At 37.3% G+C, this 12,292-nt stretch overlaps 2 protein-coding genes across 9 annotated transcripts in view; one reads left to right on the top strand and one right to left on the bottom strand.

The window, feature by feature from the left end:
- Window positions 1-306: 306 nt before the first annotated feature.
- On the bottom strand, window positions 307-3,235 carry LOC107595818 (cell surface A33 antigen-like). The gene is made up of 7 exons (XM_016286373.1): window positions 3,072-3,235; window positions 2,289-2,455; window positions 1,944-2,157; window positions 1,674-1,838; window positions 1,474-1,590; window positions 895-1,030; window positions 307-772 (listed from the first exon to the last, which is right to left on the bottom strand). The coding sequence occupies exons 1-7, from the start codon at window positions 3,115-3,117 to the stop codon at window positions 406-408; spliced, it is 1,212 nt and encodes a 403-aa protein (XP_016141859.1). The 5' UTR covers window positions 3,118-3,235; the 3' UTR covers window positions 307-405.
- Window positions 3,236-4,719: 1,484 nt separating this feature from the next.
- The window catches only part of LOC107595807 (POU domain, class 2, transcription factor 1-like), a 22,884-nt gene continuing 15,311 nt past the window's right edge, over window positions 4,720-12,292 (top strand). For 5 of the 8 annotated variants that reach the window (XM_016286348.1, XM_016286344.1, XM_016286343.1 and 2 more), the window contains exons 1-4: window positions 4,726-4,785; window positions 9,167-9,232; window positions 9,559-9,650; window positions 11,014-11,193. In XM_016286348.1, the coding sequence (XP_016141834.1) occupies window positions 4,740-4,785; window positions 9,167-9,232; window positions 9,559-9,650; window positions 11,014-11,193 (384 nt within the window). In that variant the 5' untranslated portion in view covers window positions 4,726-4,739. Of the gene's footprint in view, window positions 4,786-8,743; window positions 8,824-9,166; window positions 9,233-9,558; window positions 9,651-11,013; window positions 11,194-12,292 lie in introns of those variants that run through there. The other 3 variants (XM_016286347.1, XM_016286346.1, XM_016286342.1) reach the window with 2 other exon arrangements.

Raw genomic sequence — 12,292 nt, 5'->3', positions numbered from 1 at the left:
CATACATGATTCAAAAGAACAGTCAGAATAGAAGTGTCAAGTAAATACGTTTGCTAGCAGACATAACAAAACATCTTTGTGCTGTAAATACAATTCTATTAAATCCTGTAAAATCAAATAAAACAGGAAATCTAAAAGGATGATTCACTGAGGTCAAAAGAATCATTTTGCCACTGCAGGGATACAGCACAATTTGATTTGATTATTAACACAGGAAAAAATTTAGTTAAACAATAGAACAATATAGTACAACAACATATGTTTGAACAACTGCAGAACAAAATTACACACCATCTGAGGCCTTGACAGTGGTTGTCCTTGTAGCAATCAAAATTTTGTTGGTGGTCATAATAATTCAATGGTTCTTCACCGATCATGTCGATCATCATGCTAATCTTAATGATTTTATCTATAGCGATCTCTGAGGTCATCACGGCTTCCTTTGCGTTCATCATAGCGGTCTCTGAGGTCATCACGACTTCCTCTGCGGTCATCATAGCGGTCTCTGAGGTCATCACGGCTACCTTTGCGTTCATCATAGCGGTCTCTGAGGTCATCACGACTTCCCCTGCGGTCATCGTAGCGGTCTCTGAGGTCATCGCGGCTACCTTCATTGAGGCCATCACGGCTACCTCTGCGGTCATCATAGTGATTTTTGAGGTCATCACTGCGAGCTTTGTCAGGTCTCTCTTCAGTGATCGTCATGTTGTCTGTATTCCCGTCCTCAGTATTTTCTAGTGGTGGTTTGTCATGGAATTCCACAATTGGATTTCTGAGGCAATAAATAAACATACAGATAAATAAAACTAGAACACATCCTAACAACCAGGACCCACCACCCAAAAACCAACAATCACTTCATCTATTACTTTGAAAGCATAAATGAAGACCTACTCCATTTCATAGTTTTTGTTTGTTTGTTTCTGTTTCTGTTTCCGTTTGCGGCAGCAGCAGATGATGACTATTATGAGTACTGTAACTCCAGCAATACAACCAGCAACAATTCCTATTGTGGCAAGATTCATAGAAGCTGTAAAAACAGAAATACGTGGAAATGAAATCAGTCAGAAGTCTTCTGAGGTCATTAAACTTTATACTGTTAAGATACTGGCATGCATCAAAATACCAGTAAACCCAAATTGTAAGCATGAAGGTCCAGCCTGAACATATAACCATCAGAGAGGTCCGTAAAACAGAAATTAGATTATACGATTTTACTTGAATTAGCCATCATTTCACTCACCAAAACATATAATAGTTACGAATTTTCATGTGTGTTGGAATTACATAAACTGTTGAGTGTGTACACTGTAAATCAGGTCAACTGTCATGCTGACATTAAGCTATAGTATCAAGATCTTTAATATCAATACATGGTAAAATAACTGGTAATCTGAATCCAATAAATCTAAAAGGTAAACAACCTTATCACCTTAAAAAGAAAGAAAAAAAGGCAAATGTGGCGATACTCACGCGGCATTACAGACAATGTCATGTTACATTTGGCTGATCCGACCTTATTGGTTGACAGGCAAATATAGTAACCTGATGTCTCCATGGATACATTGACCAGAGACAGAACTCCATCCTCTGTTACACAAAATAATGTTTAAACTATAGAATAGAGAGACAAAATATGTAATTACGCTAGTTCATTGAAGGAGAAAACTTACTTTCTGTGGTTTTGATAGGAAATGCTCGAGGGGCATTTTTGACATCATATCTCTCCCATTTGTATGTCGGTGTAGGCGAGCCCTCCTCAGAGACACAGGTTAGGCTAATATTGTGTCCGTATTCTGCTGTGCCTACTACCTTACAACTGGGTTGTGATGGTGCAACTGTAAAAAAAATTTTAGATATTCATTCAACATTTGAGAAGGATTCTACTCACCATGTAAAGATATATGGACTTTTCTTTTGAGACAAAGTGCCAGAGATCTTACCCTGAACCAAAAGAAAAGTAGTGTCAGCTGTTTTGCCTTCAATGTCTCCAGGAATCTGAACAAAACATCTAATTCTTCTGCTTTCTTGAATAGTGACTTGTTTTAGTGTCAATTTCGACGTTTTTGCAGTAAGGTCAGTTTCTATGAAGGCTTTGCCTTGATAGTCCGATCCGATGTCTACTTTACCATAGGAGTAATAGTTACCAAAAAGGACCTATGAGGCCAAAACAGAGAACCGTTTAATTGCTCCATTGTGATAGTTTTTTCATTATTACACAGTTATTGTTTTTACACTAATCATGGATAGTGGTGTTTTGGTAGACAGTTGAAGTTTTTCTGGCTTACCTTCTCTTTAGATGTCTCATCAGGATCACCAATCCATGTTATAATTATAAGGTCATTTACTTGATTTTTAGGTTTAAAATTACATGTAAGGGTGACATCATCACCCCTGGCAACCTCCATGGTATCTTGACTCATCGTCACTTCCAGTCCAAAACTAGCCGACATCACTATGAGGCAAAGAGAGAGAACCTTGTGAATATCAAACAATGTCATACAATTTATTAATATATATATATTTTTTTCAAAATGATGAATAATTTTTCAAATGCAGAATTTAGTAATATTTCACAAAGCTTTAAAAACATGAAACAGACTTTTAAAAAGATTTTAAGACCAAAGAAAAATTCCTTTCTACATTTTAAAAAGTTCTCACAAATCTTAAGTTTAACTTAAGTTTATCAGTAAACTTGGTGTGGTTACACATTCTGCTAAAATATGAATTTATTAATAATATAATTTATTCAATTATTTAATATTCATTCATTATAGTATTTAAGAATGCATAAGTCGACCTTATTTGTAAACTGTCTGCTGATGCTGTGTATTGTCTATGTGTAAATGAATGAATGAAAAAAAGTTGCTGAAAAAAAAATCCACCATTATGAAGCCCTTGTGAAAACATTAATACTTCAAAAGATATCCTTTAATAAATATCACATGTAGAACAACTGAAAAGAAAACAAATCGCTGTTGTGACCCCCACTATTTTATCTGACATTTTGATTTGATCTAGATTCTTGACTGCTGTACTCAATGTGAACGGCAGGAAACCGACCACCTCACCTGATATTAAATATAGGCAGCGAAAAATCAGCTTCCAGTTGGTCATTTTGTCGTTTTTCAATCACACTGTAATAGATGGTGGTCTGCAGGTAGATTTTCATATAGATTTTTCATAAATCCTTATCTCTTGGCTTCCTGTGTGCTCACCGAAACGGTTTTGCTTCTTCGCCTGTGTCTACCACACCTTTATTGCACTTTATTCTCTTCCTCAAAGTTTTACAAGTTAGGTTGTAACAAAATGGCAGATGTGATGTCATGACAGTCACATTAGTACAGATTGGGAGTCATTGCTCGAAAGTGAACTGGCATGCAAGGGTAAGGGGATGTTTACATAACAGTAAGGAACATTAAATATGTTACAGTTCTGAACCTCCCTGCATTTTATTAGGGATGACTTGCATACAATGTCATTTGATAAAGCATAAGGTTTACATACACATACTTTGCTATGTGATTGTTCAAGTAATATTAAAAAAGATTTTAATGTCAATGTCTTTGAATAACCAATCTAATGTTGTTAACCCCAAACAAACTGGGTGTGCGTTCCAGCTGTGGTGCATTGCCACACAAGACCAGCAGATGGTAGTGTAGGAGATATAATTGAAATTACAGGCACTTTGTGAACAGATCATTTTTCCATTTGGCAAAGAACTATTCATCTTTACCAGACAGCATGCTCACTAAAATCTCAGCTTCTATTTACTGCTCAGCTGTGCTAGTTAACAGACTTGCTCTCACTCTTTCTATATAGGCTATTTCATTTAAGCCCTTTTATTGTTTTCGGGTCATTTTAGTCAGATTTCAGTAAAGAATATGCCATTAATATAATTTTTTGGTAACGCAATCAAGATTTATAATCAAGAAAAATACCTAAATAGACTTTGTTTTTGTAAATATGAATTTGCTTTTATAAAAGAACAGTGTTTTTTTTTTAATAAATAAAGTGTTTACTTCAGTGGTGTTTTACTGTCATATTTGACCTGTAAGTAATGAAGCAGTCATGACATTTTGGTCTTTCAGTATGTCATACAGCTTTATTTATTATTACTTGATTATATTATTTCATTACATATTAACTTGTAGCAAGATGTTATTTTACAAACAGTTGAATAATACATTTTTATTTGATCAAATATGAGATATGTGGTTAAAATTGTGATTAAATTTTATTTGGAAAAGGGACACTTAAAAAACATGAACAAATATAATATAACAATGTATGACTGTCTTGAATGCAAATTAAATGTATGTATCATCAGCCACTGGACCGTTGTAATGTCTGCATTAACGTGATGCAAACATATTTTGCCTACAGAGACAAGCCAAATGCATTTGAAATGACCTTCGGCTGTGGTAATATAGACCACCCATTCATTTCTTTCTTTCTTTTTTGGTAAATTTTTAATTTCAGTAAATTTCCATATGACTTGCTTTTTTTGCATATGACCAAATAACGCATGCAAGGTCTACATGTGTCCAAAGTCAAAGTGTGTTTAAAAGTTGAAAGTGTAATTATGGTTCAGGATCAATGTCCTTCGGAGGTGGTCGTGGGCGAGTTCAGACGCACTGATGGGAACTCTCAGATCTGCCATGCTGATGCTGTGAGTGAGTGAGTGCATCGGTGAGCCTCTGTATTGTGTTTTGAAGAGTTGGGATTAAATATTCAAAATGGCGGACGGAGGAGCAGCGAGTCAAGATGAGAGTTCAGGACCAGGTAATCATTACTGCATTTTACATATTCATATTCATATTCAAACACTCTTTCTCTCAACCCAGAAAAGCGCGGTAGGGAAAGCGTAAACAAAATACTTAAACCCGACGTTGCAATCATATGCACACTTTAAATAAACGTATCGGGGAATAATTCTCTGTCTGTGCGACGGTGAAACTGGCGATGCAGTGCGACGGCAAATTAAAGGAAAAATGCCTCCTTTGTGTGATTAGAGCAGCCGCGTTACATATTCATACCGCCGCCGAGAAATCGCCGCTTTGCATATTTTATTAGTCATAATCGGCGACAGCTCGCGGGGTTTTGCACTATCCCCGTTCAGAAGTTGTTCGAATTTTTCAGTTAATCATAACTAAAGGCTGCTGTGTGCATGCTAAGCGGCTAATGCTACTCCGGCGGCTTTGTGTTGCTGTATTGCGCCCTGAGCCAATCCCACATATAAAGCTTTGAATATTCATTCGCTCACAATCAGCCGGCGTCTGCGCAACGTGTTTACAGTGAAAATATGAAGGAGCAGAGCAGCTGGGGCTTGCTTGGTGTACAGTTAGGACACGGCGTGATTTTTTAAAATGCCTATTCTCTTGCCTTTTGTGCCCATTGCAGGCGTGTAGCCCTGTTATGTTATTCATGTGGGCCTTCTAGAGCTCAGAATGCGCTGTTCAGCATATTCTACCAGAATGAATCCATTTCATTGTAGAAGGATGGTGGAACGTGCCAAAATGGAACTCTGAATGCAGTTTCTACTACGTATCCAGTGCAGTTGTTACAAATTGATACTTTGTAGCACAGCCAGTGTTTCTGTAACATTGTATTGGCGTGTCTGCTCAAGGAGATGCAGGCAGGCATTATGCCAGCTTTATTTGCTAGTCTAATAGGTGATCCTCATATAGAGCACACTCGGCTTCTCCATTATTATTCCAGAAGCTGTATGCTTGTGTATTTAGTCATTTTACTGTGTTTCACTATCCGTGAACGGCCCAAAAAGTCAGTTTTGCTATTTTATTCTCTTGTGACAAATAGGCTTTAGTGCTTTAGTTATCATATTGCGTACAGTCATTAATATAACTCTCAGTCTTGTATCCATGTTCACAGATATTCAGATCTACAAGTAATCACTGTCAAGCTGATATTCAGTACTAATTCATGATTGTTAAGTTTTATTCGTTTAGTGTTTTTCACAGTACTTCACAGAAATTCATCATGTTAATGTTTGCCTTATAGTCCACATTTGGCAGTTTAAAGCTTTCTTTATGCTAAATATTGCTTTATGTGGGTGAAGATATATGTATAACAATTTATATTTTTATGTATACCAGGTTGTAATTTATTTTGTGGTTACATTGAGGGTTATGAAATCTGAAAAGTTTTGGATTCCGTTTATAAAATGTTGGTGTAGTAATAACCTAATTACTAATAGGTCTATCACTGGCTGCTATGATTCAAATGATGCCAGGATTATTTTAGTGTTGATTTTCTCTTAGAATATTTCTAATGTTTTGAATATTTTTTGTATTCAAAATGTTTGCCATTTTTTTAGTGTGCTTTTGTAGTTTTTATTAGTTTTTATCATTTATAGAGCTAAATGAATGTATTTGTTTGAGTAATTTAATACATAAACTTATTTCAGTTAGTTGCCAAGGTAGCATTTCTAATTAATTATTTATTTATTTTTCCTGCTTAATTTCATTTATTTCATTTAACGTTTTAGTTAACAGTAACAACATGACGCATATCTGGGTGAAAGATTTTGGTCATATTGCCCACCCTGTAATACTGCTTTTATACAGTAGTTCCCATAATTAATTTAGAGTATCTTACATGTCTTTGCTCATCAAATTAGAAGACCATAGCTAGCTGTTGAAAAATGATATCATAAAACTTATGTCACTCATGTCTTACTACAAGAGAAACTTGGGGAAATTTACCACGGTTTTTTTTATTGAATTTTGAAATTCTGCTTTGAAATCTTTTGTATCAGCCTTCTCTCATTTAACATGAATTCTCTGACTGCATCAGATTTATTTGTAATTTATAGATTTGTTTGTAAATTAAATTATCATATAATCGTTTGGCTTTTGATGTGTCATGAAGGAGTCAGGTGTAACAGACGCTAATTTTAAACTGATAACATGTTCACTGTGTGTAGGGCCTAGAGAGACAATGACGTGCTGAAACTTGTTTGTTTCCTGTATCCACAGCTCATACCTATAGTGTGAATTACCTGCATGAATCCTTACTTTTATTTTTGTAGTAACTGACACTTTTCAAACATAGTAGTGAAACTTCATGGCATTTTGCGTCTCTCTTTGACCATCTGTCTGTATTTTTTTCTTTTTTTGGCATTTTTCTTCATGCTCTGCTGATGTGAACGTGTAGAAACAGTCCCTGCAGGCTAACAGTCTATTAATTAAAATGATTATAGTCCTAAAATCAAGTGCGAGCTTGTGGTTTTTGCCTGCCTTTAAAAATGATAGAACAATCCTCTTTGTGCTTCTATGTGGCAGATTGGAGTGACTTCATATTGTTTTCTCTTGTTGTCCAGTTAAATGGATTTATCATATTGATATTATATGATAATATATGAGAGAAAATAATTATGGCCTATGAATTGTTTCCATCATACTATCAAGCGTCTTTAATTTTTCATCAGTTCCTCTCTGAGTCTGAAACTCAAATTTAATGTTTTCAAATGCATAATTTGAATATGAATTATGTGTTCCTGCTTGCTCATAATGAAATATTGAAATGATTTTGTCCTTAGTGCTGAATTTATTATTAATGCTGTTTAAAAAGGATAATATTTGCATTAAATTGAGAAATATTTTCTGCTAATTTGAATATTCCTCTCCAGGTTAGTTTTACCATTTAACTAAATTCTTGCATGGTTTTCACGCAAGTTTGCCTTTGGATAAGAAGTTGTTTGGTAAATTTAAAAAACCCCAGATATAACCTATCAAAGTAGGCTTTTTTTTTTTTTGATTATGCTAGTCTTGGTAGTCTTATAATCCTGCTTTTGTTTGGAAGCTTTTATCTGAAAAAGTATTTTAAGTGTCAGCAATACATCATTTTGGATAGGCTGATTTCTTTATGCTTACTCTGTCAGATATTTGTTCTAATATGTAAATCTCTGTTGTAATTAGGCCAAGATCTGAAAATATCAGTTAATGAGGTGCACAGTTAATCTGGATATGCAAAGCAGACTTCATGTTCCTTTCCAGACAATACGGCTACAGAAGTCACAGAATTTGATCCGTGAAGTGTTTGGGCCACATGGGGCTGTGTGAATAGGATGGTGGAGAATGGCAAGTAATTTACTTCCTGAACAGCTCCATCCCGCAAACTCTGGTGCTTAAGAAATGCTTCTAAACGCAACCTGCTGTCTTTATGTCCAGATACAGACCTCACCGTTTTAAGCGCTTTGATTGCATTGACTGAAAGCTCACCTGTTTCACCTAATTTAACCAGCACTCCGTAGGTAATTGGGTTTGTGCATTCACACTCTGGATTTTTTTTTCCATTCCTCCTTTTTCCCTCCAAAGCATCCAATTAATATGCTAATGAGATGATAAATATTTATGAACATTTAAATTATGGAGAAAGCTCTCAGCGCGCCGTGCGAAATGAATTGCTTGCAGGACTTCAAAGTGTTGCTCGGATAATGAAGTGAGGGAGATTTGCATATGGCTTTAATCAGCTGCATACTGATTATGCTTTATTACGGCACTGGCAGCCGCTTCGCTTCTGTTCCGTTCCAGAATGAAAATGAACTTCTTCACACTCTAGTTGTTATGACAATCGTGGCACAGAGAGAGAGAGAGAGAGCAAAGCAAGCCGGAGAGACTGAGAGAAAGGCAGCCACAGTTTCAGTGAAGCTTAGCTGTGCTCTGGACGTGTGTTGTTTTTCCACTCTAAACCATTTAGTTACACGGAAGACTTTTCTTCTGAGGGTTGTCTGCGAAAGGGGTGCTAAGTTTGTTGTGATGCTCGTAGAGACTCTTTACAAGGCAGATGCAGCAGCTGCTGGTGAGCAATGTCTGCAGTCAGCAACAACATTTTAAGATCTGTTTTCGTATCATATAGTGATGCTGTGCTATCTGGAGTTGTGTAGTCACCATGTTTGGTAATTTACTCCATTCAGTTTTTTTCATTTTCTCATATTAAAACATCGAGACGTTCTGTGTAGTCAATAACAGGTTAAGTAGGAATATTTTTGAAGTGTTTGGTTGAAAAATATTGGGTCATATGGTTTGAAATCAAAAATTGGAATGGATTTTTTTTTTCTAAATGCTTTCTCACTTTTGGAAGTCACTGAACTATTGGTTTTTGAAAAGAAACTGAAAGTTCGACCTTCTTCTGTCTGCTTCAGATTCTAGAATGAGTAATCCATCGGAAACAAGTAAATGTGCAATGGAGAGCGGGGACGAAAACACTGGTGAGTTACCCAAGGAACCGTTGGCTCTATAGAGACTCGCATGTTATGTATTTTCTCCAATAGTCTGCTCAGATCTTTTGCCTTGATCTTTCTAACACCGCTTTCTTTTACATTTGCGTGAGCAAAAGACGATCAGTTCACAATTTTATGTTGTAAAGGGTCACTTGAGCAGTTTTGACTCGGGTTGAATATGTAGGACAACGTCTCTCTGAACTTTTTTAAAAAAGTTTGAAATAAGAAAGGCCATGGAGCTGAATAACTTGGTTTAAAAGACCTTTTTGTATGGCTCTGATCTATTGTGGAATTGACTGCTTTTCTTCTTCCAGGTGCCCAAACAAATGGACTGGACTTTCACAGGCAGACTGTGCAAACAACTAGTGCAATCACCAACGCACACGCACAGGCCTTGCTCCAACAGGTATAATCTTTTTCTCTGAGCTCACACACACTTTGTGGTCTGTGACATGGATGAAAGAGCTATAGGAATTTAAAGATGTCCCCAGGGCCCCTGTCTGAGTCACTAAACTTCCACTGTCTTGACCTGTGTGTGTGATTATCATGTTTCAGAGTGACTGCTGAGGCTTTCCACCTGATGTCATGCATTGCTGTGTCTATTTGAAAACTATGTATGAGATTTGTCGTAACTCTGAAAATTAGAGATTTAAAGCACAACGTGCTATCTCTCGGTTACAGGGGAAATTATTGGGCCCCCATATGCTAATTAGCTGCTCTGCAGTTGCTCGGAAACAGATGGTTGAGATTGAGAATATGCAAATCTATGCAGAATTTACATGTACTGCATAACAGTTTCGTTAATTAGCATACCCGCTTTGCTCTCCGCTTGAAGTCTCAGTAGGCTGCGGTATATTTATATCACCGTACATGAGCATCGAACAAGTAGAGGAAGGAGAGGAATTTTTTGGATGGTCTTCATCTGTATTTGCTTTCTCTGCCCCCATTTCCACATAGATTGAGCAAAAGGTAAAAAGCCCTATTTATTCATCCTTATTTGAATCCTACTACCAAACTGGAACATTTAAACCAGAAAAAAAACATTGTGCAGTAGAGTAGATCAGAGCTTGTCTGCTTTTTCAGCGATTTTGGCTTCGAAAGTGTTTTTCCCCATTAATTTTTCCATAGAGATTTTAAAAGTCATTGTTAAAGAGTTATAAGCCACGAACCAAACCAGCCAGCCACTAGGTGAATCAAAATATTAAACTTTCAATGTGGTATATACATATGAGCTTGTTATACTGTACAGTGACACACAGAAATTTTACTGTTCTGTTTCGTGCACAGATTATGGATTTTGGGAAACATGCTTAAAATCATGCACACTCACATGAAGATTTCAGTATGGGTTGATTTAATTTACATGCAGTTGGTCACCTTATGGGGGCGGACACGGTGAAATCCTGTGATCAGCCAGATAATACTCACTTTATCCTAGTCCACCCATTCACCAAAATGCTTATTCTTTGTAGGGTCACGGGGGGGCTGGAGCCTTTCCCAGCGTCTCGGCCACAGGCGGGGTATTATCAGTCACTTTAATAAATATAAACAATTAATAAATGTAATTAATTATGGCTAACTGTAAATAGCACATTTCAACAGTGGCAACATCTGCAACTGGAATTTAAGAGTCCAGGGTAAAGCTTTGTGAATAACAGGTTAATTTCCACCTTGAGAATTTTATGGAAATGGGCCTATAGTGACAAATGTGGTCATTAGACATTAAATTAATTCCTCTTTTTGTCTCTCTCTCTCTCTCTTTTTTCAAGTTGACTTTTACTCCAGCGCAGCAGCAGTTATTGCTGCAGCAGGCTCAGGCTCAGCTCTTAGCAGCAGCGGTGCAGCATTCAGCCAGCCAGCAGAGCAACACTACAGGAGCCAGCATCTCTGCTTCTGCTGCCACCCCCATCACCCACATTCCCCTCTCCCAACCCATCCAGATCTCACCTGTAAGAGAGCCACGGTTTCATTCATCCAAGTCTCTGAAATGGCCTTGTATTATTTAATTCTATAACATTTATATTTAAGATAACATTTCATTTTTAAATTTTGAAGTAAATTATCATTGCATAATGTTTAATGGTGTTTATGCCTAGAACTGAATTTTCTAGTCTTGTTCTTTTCATTGTAGCAGCACTATTCAATATGATGTTGATCTTTCAATATGATGTCATTTGAATAAATTGTTTCTGTAAATGCAAAACAAATGTATTACAAATATTAGCGAAAGTTAAAAAAAAAATTAAAAAAAGAGTAATTGCTTTATTAATTTTATTACATTTGATACATGTAATTGCTAGAGCCCGACCGATATATTGTTTTGCCGATATTATCGGCCGATATGAGCCTGTCGCCGATATATTGGTATCGGCGAATATGCCGCCGATATGACAATTTTTTTACAGAACATATAATGCAGATAAAATGCTTGAAATGGTGTAATTACTTAATTTGTCCAGCAGAGCGCGCTCCATTGTTTGCTACTGGCGACCTGGATGAAACGCTTTAAAGCTTAAGTCAATGGAAAACCAGTGAAACTTTGAACGGCCATATCTCCGTAATGGTGTGGCGAATCCACACCAAATTCGTGGGATCCCTTCAGCTCGAGGAACCCTCTCAAACGCGAATCGAGTGTACGTCTAGAGGCCCGCTTTCGACTGAGACCACCCCTGCGTCGATAGGCCCGGGGTTCGGGAGTTGCGGGTGGTTAAATTCGCGGTCCGGCGCCGACCGCTCTAGCGATCCCGGGGGGCTACCGACGCGTGGAGGGTGGAGTTCGAGAGGTCTCCTCGAGCTGAAGGGATCCCCCAAATTTGGTGGAGATCCGCCGGCGCGTTCGCGAGATAGTGACATCAGTCAACCCTTTCACTTCAGTAAGGAGGTCTCTTGTTCAGGCAGCATTCACGCGTTGTCTTATTCGACCGTAAGTGCCCTGCGAAGTGGACTTCACATGAAATTCCGCCATGATTCCAGTTCCAAGGGAACGTACACGTTACATTCAAAGGGCATTAAAGTGTGCGAGACGTGAATTTATATTGTATTTATTTA

This window comes from Sinocyclocheilus grahami, unplaced genomic scaffold, assembly GCF_001515645.1.
Source record: "Sinocyclocheilus grahami isolate Dianchi unplaced genomic scaffold, SAMN03320097.WGS_v1.1 scaffold209.1, whole genome shotgun sequence".
NCBI classification, from domain to species: Eukaryota; Metazoa; Chordata; class Actinopteri; order Cypriniformes; family Cyprinidae; genus Sinocyclocheilus; species Sinocyclocheilus grahami.
The sequence above is the reverse complement of the archived record's forward strand: the minus strand, read 5'-3'. Positions and strand labels throughout refer to the sequence as shown.